At 31.1% G+C, this 23,705-nt stretch overlaps 1 protein-coding gene and 1 pseudogene across 1 annotated transcript; both read right to left on the minus strand.

Annotated features, from left to right (window-relative positions):
* Positions 1-3,520: 3,520 nt before the first annotated feature.
* Positions 3,521-6,712, minus strand: LOC115990192 (annotated as a pseudogene).
* An 11,687-nt stretch (positions 6,713-18,399) lies between these two features.
* Positions 18,400-20,309, minus strand: LOC115989191 (G-type lectin S-receptor-like serine/threonine-protein kinase CES101). Its single transcript, XM_031112856.1, has 2 exons — positions 19,045-20,309; positions 18,400-18,705 (listed from the first exon to the last, which is right to left on the minus strand). Exons 1-2 carry the CDS (start codon positions 20,183-20,185, stop codon positions 18,620-18,622), a joined length of 1,227 nt encoding a protein of 408 aa, XP_030968716.1. The 5' UTR covers positions 20,186-20,309; the 3' UTR covers positions 18,400-18,619.
* Positions 20,310-23,705: the final 3,396 nt, after the last annotated feature.

Consider the following 23,705-nt stretch of genomic DNA (forward strand, 5'->3'; position numbering starts at 1 on the left):
TTTTATACATATGCTTAAGTTTATGCTTTAGCCATGTGGGACACTAGAACTATAACATACCAAAATGCTTTGTAATACTCATCCATTAGTAATTCATTAACCTAGCAAGACATTTTAATCTAGCCTCGAGGTAGCCCCCTCTAAGTTTTGATCACAAAGCCACAACTTATTTGATTTTATACTCAGTGAGCTATATCTAATTACTCAATGTGGTGGTGGGCTCTGATACTAAATAATATAAAACTATGAGTAGAAATCATCCTTAAAAACTAACTTTTAAGAGGAGGGTATTCAGAACTTTTATACACATGTTTAAGTTTATACTTAAGTCATGTGGAAAGCTACAACGATCTTCATAAATCACCAAAAAAGTTATCTTTTATTTTATTTGGTTATTATTTCTCAACAAAGTTTGCGTAGTACAAAATTACCATTTTGTGATATATAATGTAGAGCCTTAAGGTGCTTTTTCTGCATAAAATGACTTTAAGTAGGAAAATAAAATAAAATTTAGAAAGTTTATAGACAAAAAATATTCACACCTTATTGATACAATAGATTGTTAGTAATAAATAAAAAAGTGATATTAGTGATTGACTCAAAGAGAACTAATATAAAATTGACTTAAAAAATAGTGCCCTATTTGTCATGTATCCACTCCACAGGCCCAACCCCCAATTTTTTTTTTCATCACATACATTTGTTGTAGAGTTTGAAGTTATAAATAAATTAAATACAACCTATGTTGAGGACCAAAATTTCACAAGAAAGTCCGTTCCATGAAAAGTAAGGAAAAACCATGGGTCAGAACAAAAGAATGTCCAATTTATGAAGTTAAGAAGGACCATAAAGGCCCAAAGTCCCAAAAGGAAGGGAAAAAAAAAAAAGAAATAATAATAAAGAAGAGGATCTCGGTCAGAGGACATGCAACAAGGATCTCGGTTAGAGGATATGCAGCAAAAAAGAGCATCAAGGCCCTAGAACCTTTATGTGTCCTTTTGGATCTTGAGAAGAGGACCTTGGCTAGCACATGGGAAAAACATGATATATGTTCAGATTTCCAGCAAAAAAGCCATTAAAAATCCAGCAAAATAGGTATTTTCTTTGTAACCTATGGTCCAAGCCTGTGGGATCCCGAGTGGATAGTAAGGGAGAATTGGTTTGGTCGGTAGGGGAGTGATTTCTGGTGAAAGGAGGATCCCAAAGGTTTCTCTTGGTTCATATATTTGCTTGGAATGCATAAACCAATGGAAAACTCAGTTCCTCCATATGCATGACACCACCCCATGGTTTCCTCTCAATTGTCTTTTTCAACTAAACCTATTATCCAGTACATTCAGCAGTCTACACATTCCTTTGACTTTCCAAGAATGAATCTTTCATTTATAGCTAAATCCAAATGCCCCTTCTAAGTTATAATTGCCTAATTAAGCTAAACCTCTACCCAACGCACTTTTTTAGGTTCCAAATGACATGGTTTTACCCATCAAACGAGGGACGTCCTTGCCCGGGGTACCAAACCATGTCCATTATAAAATGAATACTAAGGCATAGTAAAAGGGGGGGGGAGAAAAGTGGGGATTCAGAGGGCGATTTCAGAGGTTCAAAAGATATATTCTTAGAGTTTTAAAAGCCCAACAAGGGAGGGGAAAGAAGAAAGGGACAAAATAAGAGAGAGCCAAAGAGTGGGAATTCGTTCCATATCCTTGAGATTATTCAAAATATCATTTAGCCTCCAAAGAAACATATACCAAAATATGCACACATCAAATATCACTTTCTCCTACAAAATCCTCCTCACCTAACTATCTTGGAAGGCAATGCCCAAGCAAAACCACTTGGACTTGAGTTCCAAATCCCACAAGTCTTGTGTAAAAGCACTAAGTCTGTGAGAATTGGGGCCAGGATCCTCGTGCCTGACTCATTCTCATGAAATTTATCTACATATATGTATATGTATTAAAATGTATATCCTAATCTAAGAAACTAACAATTATTTGAAGATATGTGTATTGTAAAGTGTGTTCTTATGTAGGACCTATAGAGGAAAAGGGAAAGGACAAAACTCCATTGCATACTAAATATGGAGAAAGATCGTATAGTTCAGAGAATCAACATTCTGGGATTACAGGCCTAGTACATCTGGGGTACCATGACAGCACGTCCAGGGTACCAAGTGAAGGAACTTTTTTAAATGTTTACACAATAAAAAATAAGACTTAAATATTCTATTTCAATCTCTTTCTCATTGTGAATATTATGAATAATTATTTTACTTGTTTCGTAAGAGTAAAATGTCATTTTATAACACTAAAACACTTATAATGGTATTTTATTGCTTAGGAGGAATCGCTTTTTTGCCTTGAGGAGCTTTATGTGACTTGCGCACAAATTGGTCAATAAGGCGTTTCATCAATGACCTAGACTGACAAGTCTTCAGCTCCTAAAGCACGTAATTTTGATTGCTAAGGATAATTCCAAGGCAGGACTAAAATTAAAATCACGTACAATAAAAAATTATAAGATATTCAGCAGTTGTCTACCTAGTTATTCTGGTTATCTAGAGATCCGAATTAAGAAAAGAAATGAAAAGTTATCCATAAGTCCATCTTCCTTAAAAAGAACAATATTTATATAATGTGAGTTATCTTCACTTAACAATAATGATAGTCCTATAATATCGTCAGCTGAACAAATGACAAGGAAGCATCAATGATGGATTGGGAAATCAGAAGTATAATTCCATTGTAATTTGTGTGTTTCTTTTATCATTGACTTGAATTTTTTTTTTTTTAATTTTTAATTTTTATATGTAAGCATTTGATTATGTGCTAGTGTTTAAGCTAGAGTGCAACAGCTTGATACCGATCCTGTGTTTGAACTTTGAACTCCTGCTCAGGAGACATGATTTTTGAGCTTCACATTGCTTGAGGAGTACGTAAATCAAATCCACCCCAGCCAAGCTAAAGTTTTTGAAATTTTTGGCAAGATTGAGTTAGAACATTGTAAGTAGACAAGTTTTTGGAAATTTTGATAAGATTGAGTTTAATATATTTCATTATAATTATTGTTGAGTCAAATTTAGGCATTCACCACTTGGCTCAACTCGATTATAACCTAAGTTTGACTAGATATAAGCTAATGATCGAGATTACACATCTATTACTGCATTTATTATATCAAATATGCTTGTAAAAATTGTGGTCAATTGAGTCCTCGGAGCACCCTGTAGAGTCTAGATGTTTGGCTTTAACACATGCTGAGCTAGGAGTACTCTTTTGCCAAAAACAAATTAGTTAATTCACACAGGCAGTAGCAGTTCTTCTCATTACTTACAGAACGAAGAAAGATAAACCTAATTAGGTTTAGGTGTATACCAGTTATAAGCAATACTAATAAATCATTAAACTAATGGATACAATCACACAAGCATGTCTAGTCACAACTAGTTTTGATAGACATGTGCATACCTACTTCATATATACATGACTAGTGGAGTTCATTATTTATCTGGCCTCCATGAAAAAAATGTGTGACAGTATTTCTGGAACAATTTTATGACTTAATTTCAGAAAACTCATATTAGTCTTCTAAATATGTGGGTTGTTTCGGAGAGGAGAGTTGAAGAGTTTCATTTGAAAACATAGAAACAACATCTACCATGGTAGGTCTATCTGTTGCTTGGTCTTGTGCGCATAGGAGACCAACATGAATGCATCTCAATATTTTAGATGGAGGGCATGACTCATCCAATATTGTTGGGTCTATTAGCTCAATACACTTGCCTTTGTTCCATAGTTGCCACGCCTGATACAAGTTGATATGTTAATTGTTATGTTTAAATTTCATGTACAAATTACAAAGAGTTAATTGAGAAACTTACATATCCTACAAGATCAAATGGTTGATCAAAGTAATGGCTACTATTATTTTTCTTGCCACTCACGATTTCTAATAATAGGACTCCATAGCTGAATACATCAGTTTTTGTTGAAACAACGTCATTCAAAAAATACTCTGGAGACATATAACCACTAAAAAAATAATTGATCAATGAACTTAATTTGGTGTATAAACAATCACATATATGCAAATGCACGTACACACACACTCACAAACAAATAGAATTAAATACTACTTACTTGAAACTCAATGAATACTTACTATGATCCCATAATCATATTTGTGTTTTCTTCTAATTCTTTCAACCCAAATATTCTAGCCATCCCAAAATCAGATATTTTTGGATTCATATCCTCATCAAGCAAAATGTTGCTTGCTTTTAAGTTTCGGTGAATTACTTTGAGCCTTGAATATTTGTGAAGATAGACAAGTCCTTGAGCAATGCCTTCAATAATATTGACGCGTTTTTCCCAATTTAATAAATACTTTTTAGTAGAATCTGACTCAAAAGAAAAAATTGTAGTAAGAAAACGATAAAGATTAATTGATGAATTCATATAAAAGAAAAAATAAATACATAAGCAAATTTTTCTTAATAGTGAGCATATGACATGACTTACCAAAAAGGAAGAAGTCTAAACTTTTGTTTGGCATGTACTCATAGATTAGAATTTTTTCTTCTTCTTGAATGCAAAACCCTAAAAGCCTGACAAGATTAGTGTGTTGAAGTTTGGCAATGAGAATAGCTTTATTCTTGAATTCTATCAATCCTTGTCCAGAACTTCTCAATAGTCTCTTTATCGCTATTTCTTGACCATAAGGTAATTTACCCTGAAATAATATCATGTTAGTAATATTTTACTCAAATTATCTTGATTTCGACTCTACTTGCATGATTTAATTTTCAATCAAGATTCCTTTGGCTCAACTCAAGTACTAATTTATTGATTGAACGGATTGGATGAGAGAGAGAGAGAGAGAGAGAGAGAGAAAACTAACTTTATAAACTGGTCAAAAGTACGCTCTCCTAATTTATTTTCAATTGAGAAATTACTTGTAGAAGCAGAAATGCTTTCAAATCTGAAAATTTGCAGCTCCTGGCTAGCTTGACCATCATTATTCTGTTTCTTCACTTTGTCATGTACTGTGGAAGGTATTACATTACCACCACCAAGTTCTTGTATGAGCATCTTCTGTTTCTTCTTTCTATCCGCTAATCAAAACATATACAAAATATAACTGGAAAATTTATTTCTGTTTGATCATTAATATTATATAAAAAAAATATATGACGAAGCATCACTTACCTTCTGCTTTGTGTTTTATCCATTTTGCAAAGCATAAGAAGCACCCCAAGGTGATAAGAATTACCACTACTGCCACGAATATGGTGATCCACTTGTTTGATTGCCGCCTATTTCCCCACGTGTTTTTTACTCCCTCCGACCCATTTGGTTGATTCCCTATTTCATATGATTCGAAATCTTTTCCACGTTGAAATGATCCAGAATATAGTGGAATTAGTATTAGCCTTCGTAAAAAAAAATTAATGTTCCTATAATTTGTAATGAACTATACGGAGAAATTATGTAAGTTGCAGTTATTATGATAAGCATAGTGCAAGTACACCTGTATGGGTTCATAAAAAAATTAAATAAAAGAAATCTAATTACATAATAAGGAATCATATGCATTAATGTGATAAGTCAAGCATAGAGTAAATAGACTAACCAAATGCCCGAAGGAAGTATATTGTCCGTGTAACATTAGAATGTGGACCAAAAATTGCCGGTGTGCTCCAAATTTCACACCCTGTTTGGGTATCTTCGATTGTAGATGCGAAGGCAACACAGGAACAATTGTTCAAGCACTTGAACTTACAATCCAGAAGGGTCAGGTTGTCACCTTCATTAAACTCGAATCCATCTATGGCATCCCATGAACCGTAATCTGGATAAAATTCATCATTACTATTCCTGCACTCTGGAAGCTTCACTCCACAATTAGCTAGAGTGAAGTTATAGTCATCATATAGTTCTCCCCAGTCATCTAACGTAAGCTTTCCCCATTCAAATTCCCCATGGTAGTAGAAGTATGCTTCATTCTCATTCGATACATAGCTAAAATTGTAGTTAAATGTTAGGATGTTGTCCTGGCTGTTATTCCAGCGGATGATGTCGTGCCATAAGATGACCAATTGATTTGTAAGTTTAGGGTCCATGCCAAAGGTACAGGAACTCGCAGCAGGTATTTTGCTGCTTATCCAAGATCTTAAAGACCAAGTATGTCCAGTTTTCCGGCTAACCCCAAGTTTCATTCCTGGTAGAAGTGTGTGAGTAGGATAATCAAAGCTTTGCCACAGTTGTCGCCCTGAATTCAGTTCACTCAGTACAAGATTACCAGTTTCAAGTAGAGCAGCACTTGTATTACTGGCGTCTTGTGCGGAGTATAGCACAATAGGAGGACCCCCATTGTGTGAAATTTTCAAATTCCCGTAGTCATCAATGGTAAGATTTCCAGAATTGTCAAAGATAGGAGTGTCTCGATTGGCAACCCAAACTAAATTCTCCAGTTCGGCATGTTTGCCGTTGTACCATATTCCTAAGTAGTAATTGTTCCTTGTAAGGTTGAAGAATCCTAATTTAAACTTCCCGTGCGCTGAAACTAAATTATCCCCATCCTTGAGCTCCTGCCCTTGTACTAATGTGTCTAGCTGGGAAGATGGCCCCAGGTAGTGTATCAAACATAAAAGAACGAGGGTAAGCTTTCGCACCTTGTTTGCCATAATAAACAGTCTCTGAAATTTTTGGTAAGCTGTGTTAGAGAAAGGATCAGTTCATATTTAAGTGCAAATATCGCAGAAAAAGCTATCGTTCAAGTGGCAGAGGCCGTTAGGTGGGTTTTGCCAAAGTTAAAGTTGTGGTATATAGAGTGTATTATTAAGAGATGTGCTAGTATCTTTTTGGTGTGTTAAAATTATGATTTTTTTTTTTTTTAGTACAATGCTCTAAAGAGCCATTAATTATATATATATATATATATATATATGGGTTTTGCCTAAGTTAAAGTTGTGGCATATAGAGTGTATTATTAAGAGATGTGCTAGTATCTTTTTGGTGTGTTAAAATTATGATTTTTTATTTTTAAGTACAATGCTCTAAAGAGCCATTAATATATATATATATATATATATATATATATATATATATATATATATATATATATTGTGGCGGGCAAAAATAGGACAGGACAACGACGTGTCAAAACTTGATACTTTCGCTCACACATGCAATTAATTTTTAAGAGATGGGATGCTTAATCAACTTTGAATACCTTTAATTAGATGAAAAGAATTAATTGGAGCTGATAGAATTATCTTTAAGTGTAGTTATGCAAGTATGGGTGAGAAATAGCCTCAAAGGGCCTATATTGAGCTCCTCGAGTTTAGTCTGAGAAAGTCATTACAATTGGTTTTAAGCTACAAAAAGTGGATCCCTTTCCTCTAGGAGCCTCTTTGCCTTATATATTCAAGTAAGGTGTATCAGAGCACTACATCTAGAGGGTCAGGGTTCAATTCTCTTAATACTTGTCCTATTAGGGCCTTACTAGAAGGCTTTCACATTAGGCTATGAGCTATGTTGACATTGTTTAGGGGTCATTTCCTAATTAATGCGGCTAAGTGAGTGCAGAGTATTGAATGCAGAGGTGATAGATGATTTATCTGTCTTTTTCCCTTCCTAGCTTGATGACAAATCTTCCTTCTCATCCTTAGTTTGTGCTCGATAGCCCTTAGCATTGGTTCTCCGCCTCTCGAGGGCACGTTGGTATCCTGAGGGTCCTTGTGCGTCGTAGTCTTCCTGTACCTGCAAAAAGCTGCCCATAATTTCCTAAGGATATACTGTTAGTGGTTTCCGAGGTCCGTACTCCTGACATTGTCCTTGGCCCATTTGTCCATATTCTTGGATTTCATCCTCACACATATATAATTTGTGCTTTGATCCTGCCTCTCCCTTTTAATTTTTTTTTTTTTTTTAAAAAAAAGGTCTTAAACTTAAATATTCAGAAGGTTGAAACTTTCAACAAAGCAAAAATTCTCATAAAATGAAAATAAAGTAATAAATATATTATTGGGAAAAGATTGTTCAATATAATTTGTATTTACCCATTAAACTTATCTAAATATTATCTCTATTTTTCTATAAAATATTTTTAGGTCTTTGGTGTGACATGTAAACTTAGTCAGTGGTTGTTGAACCACTGGTCTAGAGAATCAGATCGGAAACTTGGCCACTAGACAAGGGAGGACAGCCATTATGTGTTTTATTAGAATGTTATATCAATTTTTCTTTTTAATAATACATTTTATAAACGATTTTAATGGATTTTTTTTTTTTTTTTAAGATTTGACCAAATTTTACAATAAAACAAAACACGACTAAAAGAAAGCATAAGCTTATGAATTAGGATCCCTTTTATTTCCCAGAATGTGTCATGATCAATTCAAAAAGGGTAACATATTCTTGCTAATTAATATATAAATATTTATATATATATATATATATGTTACAATTTTGGTATCTATATTATCTATAACATGATTCCTCTCTTTGATTTGGAATTTTTTTGAAGGTAAAAAAATCCTATCCAGTAACCAATGGGTTCTCCTACAAATGTTTTAGGAATATGGTCAATAATGTCAAAATATTCCCCATAAAATTCTCTTTCTTGAATTGGATTGTTATGTGTTTCAAAAATATCCCTACGTCCTAAATTTAAGCATGACAAAACTTGAGGACAACGTGTTAGAAATACATCTCTGTAACTAAAACTTTGCCTACAAAATAGGACCACTCTCTTACTAACCTAGATCTTTAAAACAACTTTACTTGTATAATAATAAAATAAATAAATAAAGGTCACCACATTTCACCTTTTTTTTTCTTTCTTCTATTTTTACTTTATATACATGTCTTAACTTTTTTTTTTTCTTTTTGAATTTTCCACTTCCTTAATCCCTAATTTGTTGCTGTTGTTACTGTTGTTGTTCTTGTTTTTTTTCGTTTCTCAAATCTCCTTTTCTTTATTTTGAATTTGAAGAAAAATAAAATACCCCTACTATAAAACCATTACTATAACTTCTCATCTATATTATCCCTAATTTGTTTTTTCTGAACTAGGAGTCAGCTCCCAATTATCCCAATCACAACTTCTAGGAGATGACTATTCGAATTAGTAGCATTTGTTAAAATATTCAAAAATAAAAATAAAAAACCAGCCCACATAACCATGAATGCATGATTCCATCAAGAAAAAAAAAATCATGAATCCATTATCAGTTGCTAGTTGCCACACTTTAGTATTTTCTCACTTCTCCCACTTCATTGCACCAAAAAATAAGATAATTTCAAGCCCAATTTCCACTGGAAAAAATATCAATATTTTAGTAGTTGGTGAAACCATTTTGTTGTTAGTGGAGGGGCCTAAAACTTTACCGTTCATGGCTTTTCCTATCAATCTATTCTACTACAAGTTTTTTAAGAATAAGAATGTTTATAAATTTTATTTTGTTATTCATTAAATTAATTTTTCTTTCCATTGATGAAGAATTATGACACTAAAAACACAAAAAAAAAAAAAAAAAAAAAAAAGAGTCATGATGAGGCTAGTAACGTATATGTGGCTTTCAATTAGCTTAACTTAAAAGGTCTTATCATCGAATAAGAGATCTAGGGTTTTATTCCTACCTACATAAAAAACCAATTGATATCTTGATCAGATGATAAAATGCAATAATTAAGAGCAGGCATCACAAGTTGAAACTCTCCCTACACTAAAAAAAAGAAAAAGAAAAAAGAAGAATAAACTCTCCCACTCTATTTGTTTTAATAGAAAATCTTGTGCGAAGATAGTTTTTCACTTTTTTTTAGTGTTTGGTAGTATTAAAAAAATGAATTAATGGAAAATTATATTTGATCAGCCTAAAAAGTATGATTTATTTTTCAAAGATATTTTTTAACTAATTTTTTTTTTTGGAAAATAACTTCATCTCACTATAAGTTAAATAAAAGAAGTTAGAAGATCATTTTCTAACTCATTTAATCTTGTGCAAAAATAAAATTTTTTTATAGTCAATATTTTTGAAAAATAACTTATTTTTCTAGAAAATATTAATGCCCAAAAAAAAAAAAAAAAAAAGCGTAAATGTCAAATCCACAATAAATTGGCTTGGTCAGCCGTATGGGTGGGGGGAGAGTGACCTTGACCAATTCATCTTGCTGAAGATTTTGTGGAAACTTTGATCCAAAGGGTTTCAACTACAGCCAAAAAGAAGTTCCACATTTATTTGGGTGACTAGAAAGTCTATAATCAAACTGATATTTTTGAAATATAAGGAAAGAAATAGCCAACATATTTCTCGAAAGTGAAAAAATATAGTTATATATGAATAGAATTGAGATTTTAAGTGATGACGTATAATTATCAAACTGATGTGTATGTGTTTTTTTTTTTTTTTTTTTTTTTTTTTTTTAAGTGATGACGCATTTAACATGTACAATAATGTTATGTTTAGATGTTGGGGGAAGGAGGGGGAGTAGAGTAGAGGGAGGGAGAGTAATTAAATTACCTTGTTTGAATTTTTTTAAAGAAGGAGGGAGAGGGATTTGGATGGATTTGAACTACTTCCAACCCCTCATTTTTAATTCCCTCAAATTGGAGAGATTTGAAGGGAGAGTGGAGTATAAAAATGCTTGACCAAATGAATTATCAAATTTACCTTTACTATATTAACAAAATTACAAATCAAAAGTCTAATTATTCCCCTTCCCCTTACTTAATTTTAAAAACATCCAAATAAGGTGAAAAATAACCATTTCTCTCTACTCTTCTCTCCACTATTCTCCTTCCCTCTACTCCCCCACTACTCTCCTCTCTCTCAAAACTTCCAAACATAACATAAAGTTATTAAATACGAACAAGTTTTTAAAAAGAGAGACAAAGAAAAATAAAGAAGGGAATGTGAAATGAAGAAAAAAAGGGTCCTACCAGCTGCCATTTATGGAGTTTTTCGTCAAATTATGTAGGTCCATGATTTTCAAAATATTTACAATAATGCCACTCAGCCTTGTTACTCCAAAACTAAAATTTGATACCGATTTGTTTTCAAAATAAAGCATTTAAATACCCTAAATTTAAAACTGTAATTCAAATACTCCAACATTAAATAATAGTGCTTCTCAAAAAAAAAAAAAAATAATAATAAAAAGTTTGATAATAGTGAAAAGAGTGAGTGATTATTATAATATAGTTGCACCCAAACTCATAAACTTGATCTTTTGGGTGAAGTGGTGTTTTTATATGTTTATATTATATGTTGAGTTATATGTATAATGAGTAATATGTAGTATTTATAAAGAGTTTTTTACATTGAAGTCCAACAAAATAATAAAATTAAGAAATTAAGTATTACATAGGCTAAGGACTTGACATTGATTTTAATTTTGTCGTTATGGGGAATATATCATGGTAGAAGGAAAAATATATGAAATTATAAGTAAATATCTTATATGTAATTCTCTAATTTTCAAAGGTCAATTGCAATGTGTTGATAGACAATATTACAATTGGTAAAAATTCAAAACGTATGATTGAGAAAAGAAATAATAAAATTTGAAAGAGTTTTAAGTCAAGTCAATTGACTCTTAAAGGTATTAACCAATCCTACTACTGCAGACTTGAAATCCCTAAGGAATCTACAAGGAGAGTTCACAAGGAGAACAAAAAATAAAGGACAAAAGTCTATAAATTTTTATTAAACTGAAATCTATTAAACTTGATTGATGAGAAAAAGATGTTAAAAGATATCATAATTGATACCCTGCTATATATGACATGACTCTAATTTGACTAGAAAAATATTAATAAATGTACTTAAAATCATGTAAATAATAACCTTAAATTTAAAGTTTTGAAAATAACATTAAAATACAAAAATTAATATAAGTTTTTGTGTTTTGCATGTCACAAGAAAGTCTTTTTCGGGAAGCTGCTGTAGAGGAATGGATCAATTCATTTTCAAGTGCAAATATGGAAGACCAAGCTCTTATGCAATTTCTTCTATAAAAAATAAAAATAAAATAAAATAAAATAAGCTCTGCAAGTGGCGTGAGCCATGGGGTAATTGGGAGGTTTTGTGCAAAAAAAAAAAAAAAAAAAAATGCTAAAACCACAAACAATTGCACAACTCATCTATAATTGTGTGGCAAAAGTTGTGTGAACCAAGTAAACGTGCTCCTTAAAATTCAAAAAAAGTGAAAGTGTTCTTTGTACCCATGTAACAAAGCGTGTTACATGGAGCACATAGGGGATCATCTTGATGAAAAATGAGAAGTAGACGCTTTTGAAATAGTAACAGAAAAGAAAAGAACAGGGAGCACATAGGGGACCATCAAAGAATACTAGGTCTTCGCTCTTCACCCCAAAAGCACGTAACTCTTTATAAGGATTCCAATCAAAATTAAAATTGATAATTTTATCATTTGATTTGTTTCTTCTACTTCTTCTTTTTATTTTTCTTTTTTTAATTTTTATATATTATTTATTTTTGATCAAATACGCACACCCTAGTCAATAAAGTATATTTCCAAAGATGCCTCATAGCATTTCTCTTTTTGGTAAACCAGGATCTTATTAGTGCAAGAAAACATTAAGGGAAAAAGTAATTAAGGCCTAAGCCTATCATAGGACATGCCAGAAAAAACATAAGACAACAAAGGATTATTGATGATTAAGTTTTTTCACCACTAAATTATAACTCGCGCAACATGCAATATACATTATTATTTTTAACGTATATGTTTTTTTTTTTTCTTTTCTTTTTAACATAATAAGAACTCAACTTATAAAAACCTTAATTTCAGTCGAATCCAGATCAATAATTGATCAACAGCCACATTTGTTGTTTTATTTTATTTTAACTACATGAAATCATTCTCTCCTTTTGTTTTTTTTCCCTCCCCAATTAACCTATAATTTTTTTTCCTTCACATAATAAAATGCAGAATGGAATATTGCATAATTAACCTCATATAATAGATAATAGATACTTTAACAATCAATTTATCCCTTTGTGAATGGTTCATGGTTTGTATCAATATTGAATGATAATATGAGCGCTTAAACATGATACCTGTACCAACTTTAGCCGTCAACCTTGATGGTTGTTTTTCACATTCATTAAAACACCCATAATTTCTGAGTTTGTTTGTACTCAACTTTTTTTTTTTTTTTTTTTATATTACATTTTAACTTTGTTAAGAAAAGTAATGTATTAAAGTTTATGTAATATAAACAATAGTTTGAAGCTTCAACTACTCATTTATTTTATTGGTTTCAATTTTTTTTTTCAAATTTTATTTAGTCATAAATATTATATAAAAATGACTAAAACAATCTTGGGTAATTCTACTTTATACTAAAAAAAAATAATATATGACAGTTTGTTCATACAATTTGTTTAATATATTTTTAGACTTCATGATTTTCAAAGAGATATTATTGTTTTCTTTTATAACTCTTTAAAACTTCTTTAAATTATTTGGGTTAAAAAAAACATTGTCCTACACTGTCATAAAAAGTCAATGTGTAATCCTACCATGATTTTTTTTTAGGGTAAGACTTTGAAATTTTGGTCATTATTTTGTTTACTGTATTCTACATTTGGGTCTTTTTCTCTCTTTGTTTTTGGTAATGAAAATATTCAGAACCAGTCAAATACTTAAATATTTATTATTATCCGAATGTGTGTAGACTCTCACCAACACACACCAAGAAACTATTAAAAAGAATCCCGCAAGGCTTCAAACACATATCAAACGACAAACTGTAATAGATGTCCATAAGGTGCTTGCTACGTCGGCCATTGACTCAAAAAGTAGTGTCCGGTCTATCACGTATCCTTCCTCACATGGGGTGCGCCTAGAATCCTCCATTGTCGTTTTGTTGTAATGTCCATCACATGCATTTTATATCGGAAAATGTTTAAATGGGCCTACCGCACTCCCTACTTTCTCTCACGGGGGCCCCTCCCCAAGATACCTTTTGAAATTATGAAAGAAAAAATGAAACGGAGTGGACCAATAATGTTCAATGTATACTGTATACGATAATAAAGTTCCATGTTCCGGAGTCCATAGTCAATAGTCAATACAGTGTTTCATCAATGACTGACAGGTCTTCAGCCCCTAGACCACGTAATTTTGACCACCCAATTCACTAATAAGAATAATTGGAGGGGAGGCCTACAATTACAATCTATAAGTGCATTGTAATGGTAGAATTAAGAAGAAAAAGAAAAACACATTTCATACCAGCGTTTATTCTACAATATTTTTCTATATTTGTTCTTTTATTGTTCATTACTTTAATGGAATAATTATAATTAATATGTGTATGCAATTTATAATTATTGTTTCTTATGATGAACTCAATATTAATCATTCTTAAAAAAAACCAAAAAAACTCAATATAAACAAACTTATATAACAATTATGCTGTAATATATGTAAACATTCTTTAAAACCATCTTAAATAAAACACTACAATATTATTCGTGCATCATATAAGCAACTTACTAATTCTAATAAATTATAAAACACATGGATAAAAGTATGTATAGTCACAATTAAGTATATTGAGGCCAGTATAGCCCTTCTCAATTAGGCACGTGTATACATACTTTTTTTTTTTTTTTTTTTTTTGGGAGAAAGTGTGCATACCTACTTCATTTGTACATAACTAGTACATTTTAGTATTTATCTGGCTTCATCACATAAAGTGTAACAATATTTGTGGAACAATTTTCAGGCTTAATTTCAAAAACATTTGACGACTCTTCTACAATAGTGTTGATAAAATATGCAGGTTAAGGTTATTTTGAGGTGAAGAGTTGAAGAGTTTTATTTGAAAACATAAAATCAACATTTAGCAAGATAGGTTTATCTATTACTTGGTCTTGTATGCATAAGAGACCAACATGAATGCATCTCAAAACTTTTGATGAAGGATATGGCTCATTTCATTTGAAAATATAGAAAAAACATCTAGCATGATAGGTCTATCTGTTGCTTGGTCTTATACTCATAAGAGACCAACGTATAATGTTAGAGGTTAACCATCAGAACTACTATGTGGTAGGCATTTTTGTTCTATTAAAATCCTTGATTGTTTGGTATAAGGAAATTTGAAATATATATATATATATATATATATATATATATATATATATATATATATATATATATATATAGATTTTAATGAGAAAGGCATGTTTTGTTTCTTATGGCTTTCTACTTGTATTCACTTTTTTATGTTTGCTAAGTAAAAAACCATAAGAAACAAAACACGCCTGTCTCATTTATATATATATATATATATATATATATATATTAAATTCACAATGAGAGTTCCTAGAATCCACCAGAAAAATAAAGGAGAAAAGTCTCTAAATCTTTATTAAACTAAAAATATGTTTTTAATTTTTGTTTACAAACTTGGATGAAAATTTAAGGGCTCCAAAAAACTTAATTGGTGAGAAAAAGATATTAAAAGAGATCATAATTGATACCATACCATAACAAGACTCTAATTTGAGTCATTTGACTAGAAAAGCATAAATACTCTTAAAATCATGGAAATAATAATCCTAAACATAAAATTTTGGAAATCAAATAAAAATAATAAAATTATAAATTATAAAAATTAAATTAAAATTTTGTCATACATGATCAATATTAATTTCTGTGCTTTGCTGGTCATAAAAAGGTCTTTTTACGGTAAGCTACTGTAGAGGAAGGGATCAATTCATGTATTAAATTTAAAATATGGAAGACCAAGCTCCTATGCAAGTGCCATAGGGTTTGTGCGAACCAAGTAAAAGTGTTATTCATACCCCTATAACTTTTGTGGGGGCAAGGTTTTTCTCTAGTTTGGAGAGAAACTTTTCAAACTCTCTTTATAACTTTTTATTTATTGGATGTGAAATTTGAAAATCAAACTCTTGGATTATGTTTTTAACACTTATATTTTATATATAATTTTATATCACAAAACTTGAAATTTAAACACTTGATTAAATATATAGTTATTGATTTTTGATTTTCTTGAAATTTTGCAAGTATGGAGAATATACTAAAAACATGCATTCCAATAATTAGATTTTTAAAATTCACACCCAATAAAAAATATATGAGGAATTTGAAAGGTTTATCTCCAAATTAGTTTGGAGAGAAATCCCACTAGTGTGGCCTTGAGTCCACTCATCTTGCTAAATATGTCAATGGTTCCAAATTTCTTCGGGTGACTGGAATAAAGTGTAGAGGACGCTGTTGAAATAATAGGAAAGAGCAAGGGAACATAGTGGACCATTGGAAGTTTATTTATGTCCATACTCTAGAGTCAATACAGTGTTCCATGAAAGAATGATAGGTCTTCACTCTTCAGCCCTCATAGCACGTAAATCAGAGCTGTCCAATTGAGAAGAAACTTTTTAAAAAGATTACAATCAAAATTAATAATTGTATAATTTATTTATTTTTAAAATATGAATGTCATAATCATTGATGTTTAATTCTAATGATACTTCATAACATTTGTATATAATATATCTTTTTTTTTTTTCTTTTTTTTTTTTTTTGAGGAAAAATTGAAACTTTATTAATGAAAACTGGCTACATTAGCTTGAAGTATAGAATAAAATTGTGGTGAAACATCCACCATCCATGTAGCATAATCCGAAACAGTAAGAGAATTCCTAGCCAAACAATGGGCAAGTTTATTATAACCTTCTCTAGTAAAAAAGAAGAAGAAGAAGACCTAGTAAAAAACTTAGCATCTTGAATAAGAGAGCCAAAATGGATATATACCCCTTTCGGCGAAAAGTTCTACCAAAATACCCCATTTCTAAAACTATATAAGGATATGCCCTTGTTTTGAATCTCCATTAGAAAATCGAGTTTCAATGTAAAACTTGATTTTTAGAAAATCGAGTTATACTGAAATTAAAATTAAAAATAAAATAAAAAAATTTGTGGAACTCGAGTTGAACTCGAGTTCCACACTAAAACTCAATTTTGATAAAATTGAGTTTCAAAATAGGGATATATCCCTAAATAGTTTAAAAAATGGGATATTTTGCTGAAACTTTTCATTGAAAGAGATATATCCCCACTTTTCTTGAATAAGGGGATTTAGAGAGGCTGAATACCCCATCCTCCACCAATGCTTTCACGATCAACTCGGAATCACCTTCCAACACAGCTCGCTTAACCCCAATCTCCCTAAGAGTTGCGAATGATAACTTCTATCCTAGATTTGTTTTCTTCTTTGAAATTGTCTCCATCAAAGTTGATTTTAAAAAAAATCTGAAGGAGGAGTTGTCCATGACACTTAAGGTTTTGGCACTCGTGGCTACTGGCGGGACCACACCACTAAATTATAACTCATGCAACTTGCAATATATACGTTAGTATTGACGTATATATTTATTATTTTTGTTTTATTTAATGTAATAGCAACTCAACTCAGGATTACCTTAATTTCAATTGAATTGAGATTTCAGATCAATAATAGAGCCACGACCACATATATTCTTTTATTTTATTTTAAAATTTAGTGTTATTCACATGTGATGCACTTAATTAAAATTTATATGTGTTGAAACTATATTAACAATTTTAGAGCCACACGATAAAAACTAATTAATTTTGAAACATGTAATACATATATGTATTGAGTCACTTTGTGCATATAGGGTGTATAGTATATAAATTATACATATTAAAACATAAAGTTATATGATTTATAATCTAAATAAATATTGAATTTATTTTAAATTACTTGGAACATTTGGTAATAAAATTTTAAATGAAGTATAATTTAAAAGTTTTTAGAACTTGGAACATAAAGTTTTATTCATAGTAAACTATTAGTAATAAAGTTTAATCTTTGATAACAAACTTAATAATAAATGAAAGTACAAATGTATATTTTACTAACATTATCAAAATTATCTTAATGATTGCTGAACCACTTGAAAGTTGAAAGTTTAACAGAGTTTTTCTAGAGTGAATCAAATGGAAATTATATTAATACTCTTGGTAATAAATGGCCATTTTGAGGATTTTTTTTTTTTTTTTTTTTTTTTTTTGGAGGAAAAAGATATCAAGCATGTTATTTTGAAAGCTCAAAAATGTGTTAAAATACAAGAGCTGTTTAGATCTCCAAATTAAAGTTACGGTTCAATTGATTTTACTCTAACTTAAATTAAGTGTGGAAAAGAGTAAATGCGAGCGGATAGAGAATATAACTACTTTAAGCCATATTCAATATAACATAGCAGTAATATGAAAGCTAAAAGAGTAGAGAAGAAGAATGCAAACAGAAGATAACACGCCGATGTGTTATCGAAGAACATGGAACTTTTGTTTGTTTTTTCTCTCCCAACATATATGGAAAATGTTAGTTGAATTTTTTCCATAGAATACAAATCCTTTGTACCAATTTTTGTGTATCACTCTATGTTCCACCAATCACACATAGAGTGGTACACAAAAAGTGGTAGATATTCAATCATCAGTAATATATCTAAAAAATCTATATTAGAAGCATGGTACCCTTAATTCCGGTTTTTTTTTTCCCTCCATTTAGTGTTGCTTAAGAATCAGTACAACGAGATAATAATCGCCCCCACTGCCATGATGAGCCATCTCCACCACGTGTTTGCTCTCCTGTTTTCTTCTTTATTTGCTACATGGACAAACAAACTTTCAATGTTCTACTATGAACCAATAGTACTTCTTTTCATTTCTCTTATGATTTAATATGCTTTAACCTTCACAGTCCAGATAAATCTTTTGGAAATTATTGAACTTGTTAAGAAACCAACAATTTGTATTTATCCATTTTTACCATGTCCACAACAAATTAATCAGTTAATTTAGTTTTCTACATCAAGCCACCAGTATATCAAATTACCAATCCTTCACATCAAAGCCATGGATAGCGTATGATCTTATTTTCTACATGTACATGTAATACATCAATTATATGCTTTAATGTTATAAGTTGGGTGTGAAGTAGACTTACCAATTGCTGAATTAAGGAAGTATATTGTCCTTGCATTTGAGTTTGAAGATCCATTAAATCTTGCTGGTATGCTAGTCCAAATCTCACAGCCAGTTTGGGCATCCTCAATTGTAGATGCGTAGGCAACACAAGAACAATTGGTCAAGCACTTGGCCTCACAATCCATGAGAGTCAGGTTTTCACTTTCACTAAACTTGAATCCATCATTGTACATGAAAGTGAAATGTGAATAAAATACATCATCAGGGCTCCTACACGGAGGAAGCTGCGCCGGCATACATCTTTCCATTTTTGATGAACCCGAGAAACGAGAAATACAATCAACCAGAATGCCTCTATCGTCAGAAAGTCTTCCCAAGTAATCTATCACCAACCGCGGCGACTTTGTGAAACGTGTTTCAACAGAGTAGTTGAAGAATGTTTCATTCTCATTTGATATGTAGCTAAAATTGTAGTAAGAATCCGAAATACCTGAAAAGGATGAGGTGAAATGCCCTCGTTCCAAAGACCCACTAGTCCAATAGATGTTGTCGTGCCACATGATGACCAATTGATTTGTATGGTTAGAGTCCATGCCAAAGGTAAATACGCCCAAGTCAGGAACCACCACTCCTCTCCATGATGTTAGAGACCAAGTATGTCCCGTTTTCCGATTAACTCCAAGTTTCATTCCTGGCACAAGAATGTGACTAGGATAATCAAAGCTTTGCCACAATTCCTCTGAATTATTCAGTTCGCGCAGTACAAAATTACCAGTGTCAAGTAGAACAGCACTTGTGTTACTTCCTTCTTGTCCTGAATATAGTACAATAGGAAGACCCCCATCGTGTGAAATTTTCAAATTCCCGTTATCATCAATGGTAAGACTTCCAGAATTGTTAAAGATAGGAGTGTCTCGATTTGCAACCCAAACTAAATTGTCCTGGCGTTGACGGTTGTCGTTGTACCATATTCCTAAGTAGTAGTTGTTACTTTCAAGCGTGAAGAATCCTAGTTTAAAGTTTCCTTGAGCTGAAACTAATTCATCCCCATCCTTGACCTCCTGTCCTTGCACTAATGTCTCTAGCAGAGAAGAAGATGGCCCCACGAAGAGTAGCAAACATGACAAACAGAGGATAACATTTCTCACTTTGCTTGCCATTACAGAGTTTTTGATTTTTTTTTGTTAAGAGAGGCGGAAGGAAGAGAATATGCGAGACCAAAATATACCAACTATTGTCAAAATGGAAGGAAAAGAAACAGACGTTAAAGATGAGAAAGTTTGAACATCGGTCCACCCCTTATCATGAAGTCCACAATTTGTGACTGGTTGGTGCTCCGTTCTACAAAGCCGGCATAAGTGGATTGACTTTCTAAATGTCTTTTTTTTTTTTTTTTAATCCATTGACCATGAATCTTAGACCTTACATTTTAGAATTATTATCAATTTGATCTTAATATTTTAATAGTCAATTTGAGATTTTTCTTTTATTTTCAATTTATAGTCAATTTACATCACTCCACCCCTTGTCATGAACATGAAGTCCACAGTATTTTGCTAAAAAAACAAAGTCCACAATCTGTGAGTGGTTTGCGGTCCGTTCTATAAAGCCGGCCCATAAGTGGATTGGTTTTCAAAATGTTTTTTTTTTTTTTTTTCTTCAATCCATGGACCATGGATTGAGTAATCTCCGACCCAAGCCAAGCCATGAATACATTAAAAAAATAAGCATAAATATTATCTTTGTTCTTACATTTTAAAGATTATTATCAATTTAGTTTCTATATTTTAGTAGTTAATTTGGTTTTGTTATTTTCAATTTGCAGTTAATTTCTATAAATGAGTTCATAGTAAGGCCTAAATTACTGCAAATAAAAAATAACAGGATTTAAATTGACAATGTCTTTAAGATATAGAGCCTAAAGTGATTTTTTTTTTCCCCTAAAAAATAACCCAGCCCAAATTTGGCATTGTCTTGTATATCTTCATTTTATTTTTGTTCAATGGACTGGCCACACCAAAAAAAAAAAAATCGAAATAGAATAAAAACTGATCTTAAAGCATTTAAAATTTCTTCAAAAGCTAGACTAAACAGGTCCTATACTATGGAAATTTGAACCCAAACTCATTAGTCATTACCCGAACAAAAAGAATAGATATAAGTATAACTACAAGTTTTTTTTTTTCTTTCTAATCCTTGAAAAATGGATCAACCCAAATACAACCTGCTATAATAGAGGGTTGGGTCAGGTTGACAGGAAATTTAGGCAGGTCCACTTTTTAATTTTTCGTTTAAGTAGGTAAAAAAATTTCATTTTCCTTATCTAAAAATCTGTCTTTGACTAATTCACAATTTTACTCTCAAATCTTTCATTCTCTATTTCTCACCATCTCATCTTCTTTACAATTCTCAAATCTAGATAACTAATAGCTATGGCCTACGGAAGACCTCACATAAAGGCTTCTTCCCCTGCTCACCAGAGACCCACAAACTATTTCTCCTTGTTATGTTTTCCGTTTACTTAAAAAATTAGTGCCCGGTCTATCTCATATCCACTCCACCGGGGCGGGCCCCCAAAACTGGGAAGATGTTCAATTGGGCTTGTCGCTCCCTATTTTCAACTGGGGTCTTGACCTATTTTGAGGAACCTTGATCCAATTATTCAAAATTCAGAGTGGAATGAATTATATTTCTTGAAATGATATGAAAAAAACAAATTTCAGGTGAGGACTACAATTACAATCAACATCAAAATATCAGTTCTGCTCCGTGTTTTTTTTTTTTTTTTAAGAGAGTTTTAGCTTCTGATTGAACTTCAGATTTCTTATTCAACCATAAAATTTTTTACCAATTGAGCTAACTGAAACTTACGGTTATTCTACTTAATTATCTCTATGATTGAATTATCATAAAAATATATATATATACCTATAAATCTGTCTTTTCTTCTATTAATATATGATCCTTTATACACTACCTAATCCGGTTATATTTTCAAAGATGCTTCATAATCTTCATAATATTATGGATCAGGTTTTTTAGACTATAAGTCTCGGAGTTGATGAAGAATATTGGCAAGGTCTCTTTAGGGTGTTATATCATATAAAATCCCAGAGACCGTTTTCTATAATTTTTTTTTTTAATCTATTCAGTTTATTTGATTTATGTACCAAATTTTAAAGTTAATGTAAAAATAACAATATAAGTTTAGGCATATGCACTAAATAATATATAATAATATTGTCAGTTCGGTAATATTGTAAGTTGAACAATTGTTAATAATAATAATAAACAATGCATTGGGAAATCAGGATTATAATTTCATTGTAATGTGTGTGTATCTTTTATCATCAAAATGATTTTTTTTTTTTTTTTTACAAATTTAAGCATTTGATTATATGCTTTAGTTTAAGCTTGAGTGCATGAGCTTGATACCAAGATTGTGTTTGAGCTCCAATTCAAGAGCTTGATTTTTAAGCTCAATATAGAGCTTGAGCTCAACTTAAGTAATGAATCAAATCTTGTCAAGCTAAGCTTAAGCTTTTGGGTTTTTTTACAAGATTGAGTTCAAAAGTTGTGTGTAAGCTTGACTTGAGTTCGAGTTGATTTTGAACAAATTTTTTATTATTGTTGAGTTAAATTCAACAATTCACTAGTTGTCAATACTCAATTATAACCTTAGTTATGGCCTTATATATATATATATATATATATATATATATATATATATATATATATATATATATATATATATATATATATATATATACACAAAATAGAAATTCTACTATAGCCTAATCTAAGTATAAATGTGTGTGAAACTCTTTTCTGAAGATTTGAATTCTGGTCCTTATCTCCCACATTTCATAAGAACTTGTACTTGTGGAGTGACCATCGTATCAAGGGTGCACGGTGGTGTTATAACTTATTAACTAATGATCAAGATTACATATCTATTACTACATTTATTATATCGAATATGTCTAGTTAACTAAGTAAGGGGACTTTTACAATAATGCCTCTCGTTGCTTATAGTAAGAAGAAAGATAAACAAAATTGGCTTAGGCGTATACCAATTATTACCAATTCTAATAAAAACCATAAAATACAAGGATACAAGCATGTATTGTCTAGTCACAATTATGTATAGCACTTATCAAATAGGCACGTGTACACATAACCCTTGATATATATATATATATATATATATATATATATATATATATATATAAGAATATTGTAACTTTCATTAAGAAGAAGATAAATTCCTTTAGCATATTGAGCCAAAATGCATGTTGGTTGATTTCCTTGCCACTTTACAAGACATAGTTGGACCGTTCTAAATGGTAGAGTTGGATTGAATCCTGTCCATTTGGGGTTAGAGCACTAGTATTGGGAGGTGTAAAAATTGAAAACCTATGAACAGTATTGGGGTTTGTAAACTTTAAAAAAAAAAAAAAAAAAAAAAAATTGAAACCTATGAACAATAAGGTTGCATATATGCAACCTTACTGTTTATAGGTTGTAAAGAAAAAAAAATATTATTTTAATCTTGTGGTTGTGTGTGAAGAGAAAAAATAGTAGGAAGAAAAAAAGAGAGAACGGTACTTTTTATTATTTTATTAGGTAGTTTATATTATTTTATTGAGTTGTATGTAAAAATAAAAACTGAGATGTTGG

This window comes from Quercus lobata, chromosome 5 (assembly GCF_001633185.2).
Source record: "Quercus lobata isolate SW786 chromosome 5, ValleyOak3.0 Primary Assembly, whole genome shotgun sequence".
NCBI lineage: Eukaryota > Viridiplantae > Streptophyta > Magnoliopsida > Fagales > Fagaceae > Quercus > Quercus lobata.

What these genes read in the sequence shown, in the direction of transcription:
- LOC115989191 (XM_031112856.1), bottom strand. Translation starts at nt 20,185, where the DNA reads ATGGCAAGCAAAGTGAGAAATGTTATCCTCTGTTTGTCATGTTTGCTA. An exon ending in CTTCCTTAATTCAGCAATTG is followed by an intron (nt 18,706 to 19,044) that starts GTAAGTCTACTT and finishes TTGTCCATGTAG; the next exon opens with CAAATAAAGAAGAAAACAGG.